At 43.0% G+C, this 18,775-nt stretch overlaps 1 protein-coding gene across 3 annotated transcripts; it reads left to right on the top strand.

The window, feature by feature from the left end:
- Positions 1–42: 42 nt before the first annotated feature.
- LOC311134752 (FERRY endosomal RAB5 effector complex subunit 3-like) lies at positions 43–17,409 on the top strand. 3 transcript variants are annotated; one of them, XM_084168530.1, is made up of 14 exons: positions 43–110; positions 3,646–3,831; positions 3,966–4,111; positions 6,534–6,715; positions 6,839–6,938; positions 7,053–7,174; positions 7,692–7,798; positions 7,999–8,196; positions 8,743–8,868; positions 10,303–10,377; positions 10,580–10,782; positions 14,342–14,399; positions 14,490–14,557; positions 16,021–17,409. In XM_084168530.1, exons 2-14 carry the CDS (start codon positions 3,654–3,656, stop codon positions 16,111–16,113), a joined length of 1,656 nt encoding a protein of 551 aa, XP_084024656.1. In that variant the 5' UTR covers positions 43–110; positions 3,646–3,653; the 3' UTR covers positions 16,114–17,409. The 3 variants fall into 3 exon arrangements, with proteins under 3 accessions (XP_084024656.1, XP_084024658.1, XP_084024657.1); XM_084168531.1 differs by having other exon boundaries at positions 45–110; positions 3,713–3,831; XM_084168532.1 differs by lacking the exon at positions 10,303–10,377.
- Positions 17,410–18,775: the final 1,366 nt, after the last annotated feature.

Genomic DNA, 18,775 nt, shown 5'->3' with positions numbered 1-18,775 from the left:
AAAAGCACAGCTAGCTTAGCTGTGTCAGTCAGCTGATTGTCCAAACAAGGACATTTACACGGGCGTCCGTTTACGTCATTGGTTTCCATCCACGGAATACTGATGTACAGGTAAAACTAGACTTCTACCATTATCTGTATTATTCTGAAACAAATGTATCACGATTGCAGTATGATTAGTGTCAATATTGTTGTTATTGGTTGCACTTAGTAAACTAGGCAGCGACCACTGCAATGTTAGCTACCATTGCTAACAATGCCAAATAGCTAGCTATCTAGCTAGTACAGCAGGGCTGCCTTCACTACGAAAAACCGTAACAGTTAGTGGAACGTTCAGTTAAACGGAAACGGTACTGTTATGAACAGCCAGGGGTGTATTCATTTGTCGGATTCCGTTGGAAAACGTTTGGTCTGTTGCAAAACGTTTTCCAACATTGTTTACTCCAAACGGAAAACGTTTTGCAACGAAAACAATAGTTTCTATTGGACAAATGCAGGTAGGTCCCTCTCCGTTTCGTTCTGTTTGCTTCCATTTGGTTCATAGAGTAAACTGTAAATGGTTTCCGTTGCGAAACGTTTTGCAACGTAATCCGACCAATGAATACACCCCAGTTGAAAAACGGGGAGGGGTTGGGGAACGCTGTCAGCATGGCCACTTCCCTTTAAACATGTCACTCATTGCTTCAAGCCACAGCTACCAAATGGAGCAAACCACAGGAGGTTGGTGGCACCTTAAATGGGGAGGACGGGCTCGTGGTAATGGCTGGGGTGGAATTAGTGGAATGGTATCAACCACATGGTTTCCATGTGTTTGATGCCATTCCATTCACTCCTTCCAGACATTATTATGAGCCGTCCTCCCCTCAGCAGCCTCCTGTGGAGCAAACGTACCTCAGTCTGTACAAGAACGTTGAAGAACATTTTGGGGAAACGTGTAGTTCAGTACAAACAGTTACGCAATGTAGCAAACGTTCAATATAACTGACGCACCCCAGCCCTCATTGAAGGGACCAATGGGCCTAGCACATTAATGGTTTACATTAGAAAACACAGCCACAAAGTCAAAATTGGCTATATCGTAAAAATTCAAAAATTTGCTTTTTGGTCTTAATTTAAGGTTATGGCTAGGCATTAGGGTTAGCAGTGTGGTTACGGTTAGCATTGGGTGTTAAATCAGATTTTTGGAAGAGAAATTGTAGAAATAGGCGGGTTTATTACTTTCTGGCTGTGATAACTAGTGATGACCCACATTTAATGCCTTGTTTTTACTAGGGCTGTGACGATACCAGTATCGCAATATGTTTTCCATGGCAAAAATGAAAACACGAAACAGATCTCACTCTTTGGTCCTTTAAAAACCTGCTGTTTGTAAAATATTGTGTGCTGTGGCTTGGAAAGTAAATAAATGTGACTCTGGATCACAACATAATAACATAATGATGTTTGTTTCCAACATTAGGGCTGTTTTCCTAAAGAAGTTAAATCCGCTTTGTGTTCTGTTTCCTTGCCATAATACTAACGAGTTTCGCGATACTGGTATTGTCCCGGCCCTAGTTTTTACTAGCTAGCTATCTGTTAGCAATAATCGTAACCTCGCAAGCCTGGTTGCTAGCTAAAGTAGTCTATTTCCCATTGAAGACTAGCTATGACTGTAATTTCTGTAGAAGCTCAGAATGATATGTATATCTGGTATACAGGACGCCCAAGAAATAGGATTTCAACACCCACCATCTGATTGTTCTGAAATCGTTTCTGTAGTTAGTAACAGACACGAGTAGCATTCCTGAAACATTATTTTGTTGAAATATAATTTGATATCTGAGAAATTAAGCTAACTGATTGCACCCAAATTGGCAATTTTAATGTATAGGATTCAGATTATATTCAATGAATATAGTACCCAACATCCGATTTGGACCAAACTTATTCCTAACAATGAGTAAGACATGATAAATCCCCCAGAATGTGTCAAAAGCCACCCACGGACCCCCCAGTATACAGTATCAGTTCTTTATGTTTGACAAGTAGTATGAAGCTGTGGCTTGGAGTATTGCTTCTCCATACTATGTAATATATTCCCTGTGAATCTGGTGATGTTTTTTTCCCTCTGTTCAGAGAAATGTGTAATTGAAGTCACTGTGCAATTGGGTCCTGGACTTCCTGACGGGCCGCCCCGGCTTGATTACCAACAATGATGAGACAGCCTACAGGGAGGAGGTGAGGGCTCTCAGAGTGTGGTGTCAGGAAAATAACCTCTCACTCAACGTCAACAAAACAAAAAATATGATTGTGGACTTCAGGAAACAGCAGAGGGAGTACCCCCCCATCCACATCGACGGGACAGCAGTTGAGAAGGTGGAAAGTTTTAAATTCCTCGGCATACATATCACTGACAAACTGAAATGGTCCACCCACACAGACAGTGTGGTGAAGAAGGCATAACAGCGTCTCTTCAAGAAATTTGGCCTGTCACCTAAAACCCTCACAAACCTTTACAGATGCACAATTGAGAGCATCCTGTCGGGCTGTATCACCGCCTGGTACGGCAACTGCACCGCCCACAACCGCAGGGCTCTCCAGAGGGTGGTGCGGTCTGCACAACGCATCACCGGGGGCAAAGTACCTGCTATCCAGGACACCTACAGCACCCGATGTCACAGGAAGGCCAAAAAGATAATCAAGGACAACTACCACCCGAGCCACTGCCTGTTCACCCCGCTATCATCCAGAAGGCGAGGTCAGTACAGGTGCATCAAAGCTGGGACCGAGAGACTGAAAAACAGCTTCTATCTCAAGGCCATCAGACTGTTAAACAGCCATCACTAGCACAGAGAGGCTGCTGCCTACATACAGACTTGAAAATCACTGGCCACTTTAAATGGAACAGTAGTCACTTTCATAATGTTTACATATCTTGCATTACTCGTCTCATATGTATATACTGTATTCTATACTATCGTAATAATGTTTACATGTCTTGCATTACTTTATCTCATATGTATATATTGTATTCTATACTATCTGTTGCATCTTAGCCTATGCCGCTCTGACAATGACATTGCTCATCCATATATTTATATATTCTTATTCCATTCCTTTACTTAGATTTGTGTGTATTAGATATTTGTTGTGGAACTGTTAGATATTACATGCCAGATATTACTGCACTGTCGGAACTAGAAGCACAAGCATTTCGCTACACATGCAATAACTGTCTGCTAACCATGTGTATGTGACCAATACATTTGATTAGATTTTGAACTTCATACTACTTGTCAAACATAGAGAACTAATACTGTATACTGGTTGTTGGAGTGGGATTGGCATGGGGTGTGGGGGGTCCGTGGGTGGCTTTTGACCATTTTTGGAGATTCCTCGTGTCCTACTCATTGGTAGGAAAAGGTTTGGTCCAAATCGTATGTTGGGTACTATATTTATTGAATATTATCTGAATCCTATAAATTAAAATGGACAATTTGGGTGCAATCAATTAGCTTAATTTCTCAGAGATAAAATGTAATTAAACTACAGAAACAATTTCAGAACAATCTGAGATGGTAGGTGTCATGGCTTGCTGAAATGACATGGAACAACTCGATTGCATTATCATTACTGTACACGTAGTCAGTATTCTATCTGCTTTCAGCTGAGAAAATGAAGAAAAACAAGGGAAAGGTGAACACCACTGAGAAGGAGTTTGTGTTTGGGTTCAGGGCAGGGAGGAATGACTGTGTCCTCAAAGTACCTCTGCAATTCCCTGTCCAAGAAAATGTCAGTGACCTGCATGGACGACTTATGCTGCTGCACAAAATACCTTGCGTCGTTGAGAATGGTAATGATATTTCCATTCAACTAAATGCAATTAAATGCAAAACCAAGCACATTGATATATTCAACAACTTACGGTCTCTATTATTCATCCACACATGCCTTTTGGTACTAATACTTTGATGTATCTTGGTTTAGAACTGAAGAGCACACTGTCCATGTTTATTGAGGGCGAAACCATCCAGGACTATGACAGAGAAGCAGAGTTGGCCCTACAGAGACTGACAACAGGAGAGGTGGACATCAACCAGCTTACAAACACATGGGCCAAGGCCTACTCAGAGGTAAAATAATTACTCAAAACCAAATGTTTACAAGCATATTTTCGTATAAACTTCTTGGTCCTCTGTAGCTCAGCTGGTAGAGCACGGCGCTTGTAACGCCAAGGTAGTGGGTTCGATCCCCGGGACCACCCATACACAAAAATGTATGCACGCACGACTGTAAGTCGCTTTGGATAAAAGCGTCTGCTAAATGGCATATTATTATTATTATTATTTGTCCCTAAAGCAGAATTTGGTACACCACCGCCACCAGCCTGTAACGTTGACACCAGGCATGATGGGTCCATGAACCTATGCTGGTTACGCCAAATCCTGACTCTGCCATCAGCATGATGCAACAGGAACTGGGATTTGTCAGACCAGGCAATGTTTTTCTACTCCTCAATTGTCCAGTCTTGTTGATCGCACGCCCACTGGAGCCGCTTCTTCTCGTTTTTAGCTGATAGGAGTGGAACCCGGTTTGGTCGTCTGCTGCAATAGCCCATTCGTCGAGTTGTGTGTTCCGAGATGCCGTTCTGCACACCACTGATGTTCTGCACCGTTATTTGTCTGTTTGTGGCCTGTTTGTGGCCCGCCTGTTAGCTTGCACGATTCTTGCCATTCTCCTTCGACCTCTCTCATCAACAACCTGTTCGCCCGCAGGACTGCCACTGACTGGATATTTTTTGTTTGTAGCACCATTCTCGGTAAACCCTAGACTCTGTTGTGCGTGAAAAGCCCAGGAGTGCAGCTGTTTCTGAGATACTGGATCCGGCGCGCCTGGCACCAACGATCATACCACGCTCAAAGTCGCTTAAGTCACTAGCTTTGCCCATTCTAACGTTCAATCAAACAGTAACTGAATGTCTCGAGGCCTGTCTGCCTGTTTTATATAGCAAGCCACGGCCACGTGACTCACTGACTGTAGGAGCGATCCATTTTCGCGACCGGGGTGATGTACCTAATAAACTGGTGAGTGTATATGTGATCGTACACAAATGTAAGCAAGGTTTGAAATAATTATGTTTTAGTCAAATGTTATATCTGTTTGGGCTTCTTGCTGTCAATTTGCAGTCTACAAATTATTTGCAATTAAGTTCCGGCCCCCTGACCATCCTCTCAAGAAAAAATCGGCCTGCGGCTGAATCTAGTTGATGATCCCTGTCCTAAAGCTTCTAGCCCCTCCCTTGTCCCTGCTTCTGTCTTTCCCTCTCTTCTTCTCCCACATCCCTCGCTTCTGTCTGGTAGTGTCCCACCCACTAATTTTCTCATGTCCTCATGTTGTCCACCTCAAATTACAGAAGTAGATGACACGGTTGTATATATGTATGTATGCATTTCACTACACCCGCAATAACATCTGCTAAATATGTGTATGCGACCAATAAAATGTGAGTTGTACAGTGCAACCTGTATTCCTATGCTATTTTTTGTGTTGAACAATCCAATTATCTCAAAGACGAGCTAGAGAAGTGTTAGCGTACTGTGCATCCTGATTATATTATCTTCAGTGTCTTAGCTGTTGTCATAGATCATTATATTGATACAGGAAGTCAGTAAGTCACAGAGAGTTGACTGCTCCTTAAGTTTGGAACAATGTATCAAAGATTTGGCAAAAGTTGCCTGGAGTTGCCAAGTTGTAGTGTTTGACTTTGATAAGATGCACCTCATCGATTTGATACACTGCAGGGAATGTTGCAATTCTTTGCAAGACCTTCATCATCTGTCTGACAGTCTGAAGGGTATATTGTAAATCATTAAAACATCTGTGGTCTGATGAGAGATGTTAATAGACATGATGGTTTTCAATTGAAATGGATCAAAGAGCGGAGACTCCTCATGAAAAAATCCCTTTGAAACAGAATATCTTCCCTATTTTGGTCAACGAGATCATCTGCTTCATGCACTTCAAAGCTCTGGACTTTAGATTCTGCTGCCACTTGCTCAAGCACTTATAAAAAGAAAGAAGGCTGCCCCTCCTATAAAGCTCTGTTGGCTCACTGCTGTGGTGCATACGGGATTACCATGAACATTTTACTGCACTAGCACAGAAATACTCATGGATGCTGTCCAGTGTATTTTAAGGAACTCCAAAGGTCTTTTAATGTCATGTTTGTTGCATAAAGATTCCTGGACATGTATTAATAGAGGAAGTTCACACTCTAAATACTATTCCATACATTCTAAATATGACATTAGTATGAGGTCGCTCTCTTAGCTTTGCCTCTATTGGGTTTGTTAAGGAGAACCACCTAATGCTTTTCAGACTGTCCAGTCACAATTGTTTTCTGGGTCTTCCATACCATACTGTGTCACTCACTTCTGCACTTCCTACAATTTCCTGTGATCTACTGAACAATGTTTTCCTGTGATTTTCCTTCGCTCTCAGAAGGTTACTCCCACACCTCAATGCCATCATTCTCTTTTGCTTGTTACTCTTTAGATCACGCTGAAACGTGGTCGTCCTGAGGAGCCCAGCTGGGATGAGGACTTTGCAGATGTTTACCATGAGCTCATCCACTCCCCGGCCTCTGACACCCTGCTCAACCTGGAACACAACTACTTTGTCAGTGTCTCAGAGCTCATCAGTGAGAGAGACATGGAGCTGAAGAAGTTACAAGAGAGGTTGGTATGACCATAGAGAAGAGTCCTCAAGTGCAAAGTAGCCAATTCAATCATCGTAATTGAAGTAAGTGTCATATAACAAATGCCTAAAGTGTTTTGCATTGTTCTGTTTTCAACTCCCAGACAGGCAACAGAGATGGACAAAGTCATGCAGGAACTGGGAAAGACCATGACTGACCAGGATGTAAATGCAGTTGCATCTCAACACTTCGATGCGCAGCAGGTAAGACACAGAGCCAATCTGGTTGGCCATTTGAGCTACAAGCATTGCAATGTTCTATGCACAAAGATACACAGTCATAGAGATGTACGATTGGTGATTCTTCTGTCTGGTCAGGTGCTGGAGAACAAGTGGGCCAATGAACTGAAACAGGTGACTCAAATCCAGAAGCAGGAGTATCAGGAGTGGGTGATCAAACTGCACCAGGACATGCAGAACCCCAATAACAGCACTATTAAGTAAGTGTGTGTGCTTGTGAATGCATGTGTGCAGAAATTTATTCTCAATTGTTTTTTAGGGGGATGTTCCTTGAAATCTCACTAACACCTTCATTTCTCACAGTGAAGCAAAATTGGTTAAATCAAGATAATGAATAGTCGAGTCATGTTCTTAAGTGCTTAGATGGGAAAGAAAGCCTGCAGACACAGTTGAATGAAATTTGCAAACACAGCAGCACTTTTAAATGCACACTCAAGAGGCATAGAAATAGCATCCTAGCTAAAATAAATGTGTTTTCCTTTGTTATATATGGTTTAATTCTTTTTTTATGTGCAGTGTAGTTTGTCAGTCCCAATGCACCTGATCTGGGGTTGGTTTGTAGCCCTGTGTCCATTCATTTTCCAGCCTGGTTCCAGATCTGTTTGTCTTGCCAACTTCTATGCTCATTGGCGTGGGAAAGACAGCACAAACAGATCCGGGACAAGGCTAGTCATCTTGTGAACCGTATCCTTTACAGTGTGATGTTGTGTTTGTCAGTGAGGAGATCAAGGTGCAGCCCAGCCAGCTAACAGAGGAGGCTGAGCCTGGGGCCAGGCTGTACGAGGAGCAGCGACAGCTGGAGGAGAGCTTCACCATCCACTTAGGTACTATACTGTCTGTGTCTCCATGCAAACACTGCTGCCTGCTCCAACAAGCCCAGGATAAAAATAAACCCTGATGACAGCTAATGTATTTATACTGAACTTCCTGACATCGTAAAATGTAAAGACATCCTGTACATTATATATTTTTGTGTTTGTTTCCTTATGTATTTTGATGGTGTTGTTGCTGTGGTGTTGTCCAGGTGCACAGCTGAAGACAATGCACAACCTGCGACTGTTGCGGGCGGACGTACTGGACTTCTGTAAGCACCGTCGGCATGGCAGCAGAGGGACCAAGCTGCGGCGGCTGCAGACGGCTCTGTCGCTCTACTCCTCGGCCCTGTGTGGCCTGGTATTGCTGGTGGACAACAGGGTCAACTCCTACAGTGGCATCAAGAGAGGTGAGAGGTCTGGGGACAAAATAAAGCAAGGGGACCACCCTGTTAAGTGAGAGGATGAAACACATTTATCATCTGAATAAATTCAATCTTTCTTATTGCCATGACCACATTTGAAGGTGTTTTGCTTTGGCTTGATGGCACCAGTGAGTTGGACGTTTTAGCATGATTTAGCATTTTCAAATTACGATAGCTCATAAAAGTTTTACTTTTACATTTAAGTCATTTTAGCAGACGCTCTTATCCAGAGCGACTTACAGTTAGTGAGTGCATACATTCTTTTTTATACTGGCCCCCTGTGAGAATCGAACCCACAACCCTGGCGTTGCAAACGCCATGCTCTACTGAGCTTCATCCCTGCCGGCCATTCCCTCCCCTACCCTGGACGACACTGGGCCAATTGTGCGCCGCCCCATGGGTCTCCCGGTCGCGGCCGGTTTTGTCACAGTAAAAACACACGCCATTCCCTAAACCTCCATAACCATTGTGAGATTTTAATGAATCAACGTAATGAATCCACATCATCATGTGTTTATGTGTTTTCCCCAGACTTCGCCACAGTATCTAAAGAGTGTACAGACTTCCACTTCCCTCGGCTTGATGAGCAGCTGGAGGTCGTCCAGCAAGTGGTGCTTTATGCCCGGGCTCAGACCAGCAAGCACAAAGACCAGCCTGGTGAGTCAGTCACATACACCAGCAGCCCACCACTGTTGAACAGTCAATCACACTGCTGAGAGTGTTTTTTCATCATTATACTGTGTATACCCAATAGCTAAAAAAATTTACCTGCAAAGAGAAATGGACAACTTTCCATCATTTACATTTACATCATTTAGCAGACGCTCTTATCCAGAGCGACTTACAGTTAATGAATATATATATATATATATATATATATATTTTTTTTTTTATACTGGCCCCCCGTGGGAATCAAACCCACAACCCTGGCGTTGCAAACGCCATGCTCTATCAACTGAGCTACATCCCTGCCGGCCATTCCCTCCCCTACCCTGGACGACGCTGGGCCAATTGTGCGCCGCCCATGAGTCTCCCGGTCGCGGCCGGCTGCGACAGAGCCTGGATTCGAACCAGGATCTCTAGTGGCACAGTTAGCACTGCAAAGCAGTGCCTTAGACCACTGCGCCACTCAGGAGGCTAAGCTAACATAACTTGCCAATATGGCCTTGTGGTATCACAGTGAAAAAGTCTGTACAAGGATGCGTTAATTCACTTGTATTTCTTCCCCAGAATTACATGATGATTGAGATGAGTGTTCTCTGTAAGAAGACTGGATAGAGAGTGATGATGTAACTATGGAATACAGGTAACTGCCAAAGTAAAGGAAACACCAAAAGTAGTATGGTGTTGGGCCACCACAAGCCACCAGAACAGCTTCAATGCGCCTTAGCATAGATTCTACAAGTGTATGTAACTCTATTGGAGGGCTGCGACACCATTCTTCCACGAGAAATTCCATCATTTGGTGTTTTGTTGATTTACTCAAGTGTTTCCTTTATTTTGGCAGTTACCTGTATATAATAATAATAATAATAATAATAATAATATGCCATTTAGCAGACGCTTTTATCCAAAGCGACTTACAGTCATGCGTGCATACATTTTTGTGTATGGGTGGTCCCGGGGATCGAACCCACTACCTTGGCGTTTCAAGCGCCGTGCTCTACCAGCTGAGCTACAGAGGACCACATATAAGGTAGAGTTAGAACAATGTTAAAGATCCTGCTGGCCCAGTGAAGTAATGTTTGTTCAACATTCGAGCAAGGGCAAAGTCAATGGCATGTTGGCCATACATACTTGGGGATTATGTCAGGACAGAAGGGACAATACTTTTTTGACATCATAGCCAACGTGTGTTGTCGGAAACCTCTGTCAAGATCCTTATCACAATGAATCCACATTGAATGGCTGTTTAAGTGGAGAGATATCAGAAAGCTGAGTATAGAAACATTCCTCCTGGCTATCAGGCCTTATACGGATGGGCCTATGACCTCTGTTGTTGCTATTGTCATTTAGTTCCTGAAAGGTCATCTTTGCACTAGTTTTCCATACAGGAAATGCTAAACTCATCTCTTGTTTTCCCATTGACAGAGGTTCCTAGGAATGGAAGTAATAGTGAAGATAAGAACCAAAATGTGGAAAATAATTATTCCAATATTTTACCAGGTAAAGTAAGACTGAATACGTGATTTTGTCTTAGCTTAAATCTTTAAGGGGCAAATCCTAACTTTGTGAATTGATGTCAATGGGAGACTAGGTGAACATTTGGCTTAAGTGGAAGAAAGGATTCGCCCCTAAATGGAACTGACCTTATTAGAAATAGGCTAAGTCATTACTAAACTTTATCTACTTCTGTCATCCTCTCCAGGTGAATTCTACATCTCCCGCCACTCCAACCTGTCTGAGGTCCACATAGTGTTCCACCTGTGTGTGGATGACAATGTGCGCTCAGGCAACATCACGGCCCGGGACCCTGCCATCATGGGCCTGCGCAACATCCTCAAGGTCTGCTGCACGCATGATGTCACCACCATCACCATCCCTCTGCTACTGGTCCATGACATGTCAGAGGTAAGAGAGAGCCTTATGTTATATGTGTAAAAGCAGAAGGTAATATATATAATTTACCTCCAGGTCCCAGAAGTCGATTCATAATGCATGTACAGCATAGTACATTAGGTACAGGTGAGAGATGACAGTTAGTTATACATATGCAATGCTGTATGTGTAATTGGTGCAGGGCTTGACATTAACGCTTCTCCGCTTGCCCGGGGAAAGTAAAACAAATTGTTGGACAAGCAGATTATAGATAGAAGTTGTCCAAAAGGACAAAAATCACAATATCATTCAATTAGGCTACTCCGATCAGAATTGGATCAAAGTGTCCTGCGATGTGTTGCGCACTCTCCTCCCAATCTCTGCAGATCGCATTGGAGTATAATTATTGTAGTATTGACAGGCATGAGCAGTCTTTCAATCATGCAGTCGCGAGATGCATTTTTGAGATAAGTGTGCACATTTGTTGATATTCATTGCTAGTTAGTGACTTATTTGCCCAGTTATAGCAAATTTTTGGTCAGCAATGAAAATCCTGGAAAAGTCATGGTGTGTGCATCACCTGCGTGTGTGCCAGTGCGAGTGGGCCATTGCCAGAGGAGAGAGAGAGAGCGAGACATTGCGCAGCAGGTAAAACTAGATAACCAGCCAAACTACACAATATGTTTTGAATTGCTAGTTAACTATTTAGCTATTAGCATGTATTAATGTCATTGTCATGTCCAATGTCCTAAAATAACTTTCCACCAGCACCGTGTATAACCGCCAATGGCTGACACGCAGCTGATACGGGTGCGCAAATGCTGCGTACTCCGGTTGTAAAACTGTCTCTCAAACGCTCAAAATTGGGTGTTGAGAAATAATTCTGACACCGTTGGAAAGCTAGGATTCTCCTCTACTCAATATTGGTCATGTAATTCTGACAAAGTAAAAACATATTCTTAGAATAGCCTAATTGTCAAGTAACTCCAATGCTTTCAAGATCTCCCCTGAACACTGAATATTTTAGCCTTTCATAAACATGTCTTAGTTAGCTACCTTGCCCACCTTAGCCATTTGATCACTGGTTCATTGAATGAGGTTATTATTTTATAAAGACATAAAAAGTATTTGGTTGTAATTGGAATGTTGCAGGGTGGCCAACCATCCTCCAGGAGAGTACAGGAGAGCTACTGGGGGTGCAGGCTTTTACTCCAGCCCTGCATGAACACACCACATTGTAAAAAATCAGCTGCTCAACAGGACTTTCATAAGCTAACTCTAGTGTGTTTGAGCAGGGTTGTATCAAAAGCCTGCACACCCAGTAGCTCTTCGGATGGAGGGTTGACGGACCACATGTGTTTTATACAGTAGCCTATCAATGCAGTATTCTACTTTGTGGGGGGTTAGGGTTTGTGCTCTGCTCAAGGCTGCAACGGCAGGAGATATAATACACAGGATCAGAGACCAGCAGCATTTCATTGTCAATACCAATTAATGTATTTTATGAAGTGGTTCCTTGCATCATACAACATCCTTTTCAGTCATGGTTTTGGCCCATGGTGTTAAAGACCATTTTTGGGGGGGACAAGTGACTTGAGCTTTCGGATAAGTAAAAAAAATCTGTCCTACTTGTCCGAAGGACGTGGCTAAAAAAGTTAATGTCAAGCCCTGTGGTCCTGTGTGATTTATCGAAGTTAAGGTCACAGTTATCATTACGCTACAGTCTGCTTTGTTATGAACACCAATCAAAATAGTTTTTCTGTCCAGGATTTTGGCAATGGTGATGTTTTATAGAAGAAAATGGGTGTGTGAAGGGATTTGATAACTTATCTAGATGTGCAGTCAATGTTTTCACAAGCTCTAAAAAAAAAAGAATCAATGTAACCTGAATTACGAGAAATGGTTGAATCACCCAATTTTATATTTAACTTTATGGTGTATGATTCACAGTTGTTTTGTGAGTAAACCCAGTGAACTGACCACTCCTCATTCCATGGTTAGATGATTAGTGGGGGAAGGAGAAATGAATGAAAAATAGACTGACGAAGAAGGAGAGGAGGAGTAATGAATGTGTCCTATTTCCGGCCTTAGGAACTGATTTGTCTTTGAGTGCCGCCATGCCCCTCCTGCCCTTCAATTAAACAGGGGTGTGGGCATCAGTCTGTTGTCCGCATCCCCAGTGTCGTAGTGGCATGATACTATCTCCCTTTTCGACCTCCTCCTCACGTCTCTCTGCTTGTTTGTTCAGTACAACCTCAGCAGTGCTCTGGCCTGTTCATCTCTGGTTGTGAACTCTCCTTAGCATTTCCTCCATTCTGGAGTAGAGGAGGAGGGGAAAAGCGGGAGTCTTGAACTGTTGCGTTTACTCAAACTCTTGAGTATACAGCGCTCGGTACACACAGATCAGAGCGGGGGAACAGCGGTAGCATTGATAGACAGCAGCACTCCTGAGTCCACATGGAGGCACCCAGAACTGAAAAACAACCATTACTCAAGAAGCTGCTGCCTGATGTAGAATAGACGTCCTCACTGCGGTGCAGAGAGGGCCTTCTCCTTATCATGCCACAACATGCCTGATGTGGAGTAGACCTCCTCACTGCGGTGCAGAGAGGGCCTTCTCCTTATCATGCCACAACATGCCTGATGTGGAGTAGACCTCCTCACTGCGGTGCAGAGAGGGCCTTCTCCTTATCATGCCACAACATGCCTGATGTGGAGTAGACCTCCTCACTGCGGTGCAGAGAGGGCCTTCTCCTTATCATGCCACAACATGCCTGATGTGGAGTAGACCTCCTCACTGCGGTGCAGAGAGGGCCTTCTCCTTATCATGCCACAACATGCCTGACGTGGAGTAGACCTCCTCACTGCGGTGCAGAGAGGGCCTTCTCCTTATCATGCCACAACATGCCTGACGTGGAGTAGACCTCCTCACTGCGGTGCAGAGAGGGCCTTCTCCTTATCATGCCACAACATGCCTGACGTGGAGTAGACCTCCTCACTGCGGTGCAGAGAGGGCCTTCTCCTTATCATGCCACAACATGCCTGACGTGGAGTAGACCTCCTCACTGCGGTGCAGAGAGGGCCTTCTCCTTATCATGCCACAACATGCCTGACGTGGAGTAGACCTCCTCACTGCGGTGCAGAGAGGGCCTTCTCCTTATCATGCCACAACATGCCTGATGAAACGTCTTCTCTCAAGTCAAAGCAAGAGCTTGCTCACAAATGTACTCTGTGTGGTATTCTCGCTTCCTAAGCTGCAGGAACCAAATAATCGTAATTATCCGTCTCCTTTTATAATCTTCTTTTCCAGTGCTTTTTCCAACTGACAAATTGTATTTTTGCCCAGCTCAGGCCTATATACAGTGGCATAATGACCAGCTAGTTGGTCAAAGGAACCATTGAAGGCAATGAGCTGTACACCCAGAGATGTCTTTCAAGGAACATTCCTTTTCTTCTTTATGAAAAGCTGTTGTTTGACAATGTCAGGCAGGCAGAAGAGAAGGGAACAGTGAGGGGATGACAGAGGATAGAAGGTTCATCATGTTCCACCATCCTGTGGCCTGACTGAGTCCTTTTATTCTCTCCCCTGCAGGAGATGACTATCCCATGGTGCCTGAGGCGGGCTGAGCTGGTCTTCAAATGTGTCAAAGGTTAGAGAGTAAGATGTACCAGGGACATTTTCCCCTCTTGTGTTACCTCTGAGACCTCTCAGTCCTAACTTAAGATGTTTCCCTCTGCAGGTTTCATGATGGAGATGGCATCGTGGGATGGAGGGATCTCACGGACAGTCCAGTTTCTAGTTCCACAGGTAAGAAAACAGGTTTGACTGGCTGCTGCTGATCTGGCCAGAACCTCACTAACTCAGACATAGCATGCATTATATTGCGGAATATATACTTTTAGCAACATTATTCAGGTTTATAACTGTATCATTACAGTTGAACGTACACACCCAGACAGGTTAGATGTCTCTGTCAGGTCTCAGAAAACAACATCAAAGCAACCAGTCAGTATTCATTATTCAGGGCTGATTAGTCTTTGGCACCACTCATATAACTATTATTATAGGTTGATAAATTGTTGCCTGCCAAATGTGATTTAGTGAAGCCCCAGGATGAACCCTATTTGAAGCGCAAACAAGTACTTGAGGAGAGGATTCTGATCATATCTTTCAGAACAGGAAGTTAAACACACATTGGAGTTGGAGCAATTGCTTGTCCCAGCCATTTAGCATCCAACAATAGTACCCCTGTACAGTATGTCTCACAAAGGCACAGCTGGTCTTGCATACTCTCCAAATACACTCTGTAGTGTACACAGTGTACCTACATTCAATTTACCATCACAAAAAAAGATTCCGGAAGCTCAACATAAGACATATGTACCTTGGGCTCATTCTACAGTGTCACTATGTGATGAAAATGTTATGATGATGATGATTATTATTATTATTATTATTATTATTATTGAGTTGTTTAAGTCGAATAATAATATGCTGACTGCTCCTATATGTATTATTTTGTAAATGGATTCTGTTAATAGTTCAGTAAAGTTTAAAAGCAACGTACTGGCCGTCTACTCATCTACATCTCACCGAATAATAAGAGAGGAATTATATTCTGGAGCACTCTTATTTCTCAATAGAAGCATCCACCTTCATTAATGTGGCTCTGTTATGGGTTAGTTATATAATTATTTGGTTACAGGCATGGGTGAGGTTGTGTCCCTGTAGAGAGGGTCACCTATAGTAGGAGTACATGTTGACAGTCTTGGGATAAAACCAGCATCAAAGGCCCTAACAGCATTTACGGCTGCCAGCCTTACGCTCCGACACCATTCAAAATAGCACCTCTAAAACAGCTTTGTTTTGTACACCTCAACCGGACACGTAGATCTAAATATACGAGTAGTAGAAGAGTTGTGAGGGGAGACATTAATACTTAAAATGCTTATTTGAAGCCATGCTACCTATTGAAGCGACAGCTGTCAGAGAACACATAATTTGAGTATCTTGACTGGTTCCAAGGGAAATGGGACATCGAGCAAAAGGTGGCGTTGAGCTAAAGCAGGTTAGGTGGTCGTTAACACTTGCTGTTGTACACGTACAAGCAAAACAATGTATGTTGTGAATTTGAATGTTAAGATGTCTTGCATGTTAGTAGTTTGTATCTGTGTAGGCTACTCTATCTTGGAAAGCGGCCGTTCCATGTGTTCATCCATTCCAATGTACATTAAACATTGATGTCTACTTTGTCTGTGTTTTATTGACAGAGTATCTCTGAGGAGATGTTCTACCAGTTGAGCAACATGCTGCCTCAGATCTTCCGCGTCTCCTCCACCCTCACGCTCACCTCCAAGCGCTGACGGAGACACAGGGCCAATCACAGCGGCTTGGCAACTGTCAACACCATGCAGTTTTTAACAGACAGATTCTATGGCCTCTTCCGCATCATGCTATAGCAATTAGCATTTCAGTCTTGCAGTCTGTGGTTAAGTATTATTATAAGTCACAGTTGAATGAGTCTACCATCATGAAAATAAACTAACCAAAGGAATGACTCTACTCTCAGATTGTTAAAGCACTCCAGTCAAAAGTATGGGTTTCAGTGCTTTTGTATTGCAATTATTTTACAATATAGAGAGGGGCCTCAAGAGTTTTGATAATTGAGTTCCCTCTAACCTATTTAAATAGTTGCATTTCACAGAGGTTAGTGTGATGGATGACTGTCACTTGATTTAGCGATCCCTGTATAATTGGCATCATCTTGGGGCAAGGCGACATCATCTTGGCCCATCTTCCCAAAAAAGATGGATTGTGTTGTTGCCGAGACAAGCATTTTGCAGGTGTTGTGTGTGTGTGTGTGTGTATACTGCATTGCAGTGAATTATAGTGAGGACTCTTTGTCATCAGCCAACTCCACCCCAGTAACAGCAGAGGGCACTGTTTACAGTTACAGTTTAGTCATTTAGCAGACGCTCTTATCCAGAGCGACTTCCAATTAGTGAGTGCATACATTTTTCATACTGGCCCCCGTGTTCTCAGAGATAAAGACCCCACACTGAAAGATGATGTTTAATCTACTGCGTGCCAAAACATTGACTTAAACATTTACTATGAGACACAGAAAGTTGGCTTCTTATGTTGTTGCAGCTTAAACTCTATAGATCATACCCCTGAATGTTTGCCAAACACATTTTCAGCACTTCAACTTATTTTTGATGTGCCATTCCAATTGACTGATCACGACGCACTGTACACTGATCATAATGTACTGTTTACACCCATATCTGTACTATATGTTTTTAGTAGAAATGTATGTAAAAAGTGTTTAAACTTTATATTACTGGTCAATGCGACTCTATCCTGAATCTCTGTGAAATAATGTTTCAGATTTTACATTCATTTGTTTTTTTACTGGGCCTGTAAACATTGGAGTATAGCCTACTGCATATTGCAGTTTGTGCACAATTTAATTAACTGTTTATGAGTAATCCACGATCGGCTAATATACCTGAAGCTAATATGACATAGTAATTACATTCCTCCATGTCTGTTTGAATTAAGTCATTTTAGTTGGATTAAATCATTTCTGCTTGTCAGAGGTTTGCCTGCCATGATGATCAGCGACAGTATTAAGATGATTAAACGGATCAAGTGCACCATCAAAAGTGTCTTCTTTCAAGTGAAAACAGATGGCTGTGGCTGTGGGCATTCTCCCCAGAGCGCCCCAGTCGGTGTCGTGTTAAAACCTGCTGCACTGTTAATACCGTACTGCACTGGTGAGAACCCGCAAAATGCTACGGAAATGTGTCACCGAATGCCTAGCATTCTTGGCATTGGTCTCGGTGGCCTTAAGTATTGGGTTCCCTGGGGCAGAGGGACCATGGTGCCGACTCAGCAGCATCATGCCCCGGCCGGACCCCGTGCCTGTCCCTCCTCCTTCCTGGTGTTGTGTGCAGCAAGGCAGCCTAGATGTCAGAGCAACACACACACACACAGGTTCTTTGACGAGGACAGCAAATCCCTGGAACAGCTGACCCCCTAGGGGGCTGATTGGCTGATCAGGTTCCTGGGTTTAGGTACACACCAACAGTGAAACCTACAGTACAGGGCCCTATTCAATCAAACCTACAAATAATTGTTTCCGAAGACATGATTCCTCTTGCACAGCAAGAAATGCATGAATTTTAGATTATTTAAGTTTCACACTGTTGACTGACGGGAAAGTGGGGCTTCTTCTCTACCAAGCAGCGTTCATATATAACCCTCTGAGTATGAACTTGTATCTTGGTCTTATATCATTTTAGTAACACAATTTAATAATTGCTTTGTTATTGTGTAGAAATTGAGTTTAGGGGTTATTGTTACTACAAGTTGAATAAGGACCATTCAACAATGTGTTAATACAATGTTATTCCTATTGAATTACTACACAGATATGAGCTACTCAGTGAAGTTGTACCCCTTCTGAATAGCACAATATATCCTGTCTGCAGAAGAGACTCCTCTATTGGCTCAGAGAAGCCAACAACAGTGTTTTGTGTTCTGTTACTGTGCCCATGTGGATGCTTGACACAAGCTTATGATGGTCATGCATATAAATGATAAGAAACTAGAACAATTATACAGTGAAGATTAATTTTAATGGAATGTTCCCAACCTCACCAGCTTGTAATTGAAGTCTAGGGAATGGCCTCCGGGGGGCTAGATGTGAATGCATTACACAAAGCATGGAGGTGACCACAAAGCTATTCAACTCTGCCTACTTTGGCTTCATTAATGTTAAATAAAGACTATAGGCTAGTCTATTATTAATATTAGTAGTAGTGTTATTAGTTGCCCAACTCCTTAAACCTCTGGTCAGGCAACATGATGGTTCAGATGGCATTCAAATGTCTTCTGAACTTGTTTGACAATGAAGTAGAGGGAGTGTAATAGAAAATAGTTGTGAAATACAGTATATGTCCCCTCTCTTTGCGCTTGAGTCAGTATTTAGAAATAATGCAGAATGTGTCTGTTGAGTTC

Source organism: Coregonus lavaretus (genome assembly GCF_964263955.1).
Source record: "Coregonus lavaretus genome assembly, chromosome: 9".
Taxonomy (NCBI): Eukaryota; Metazoa; Chordata; class Actinopteri; order Salmoniformes; family Salmonidae; genus Coregonus; species Coregonus lavaretus.
The sequence above is the reverse complement of the archived record's forward strand: the minus strand, read 5'-3'. Positions and strand labels throughout refer to the sequence as shown.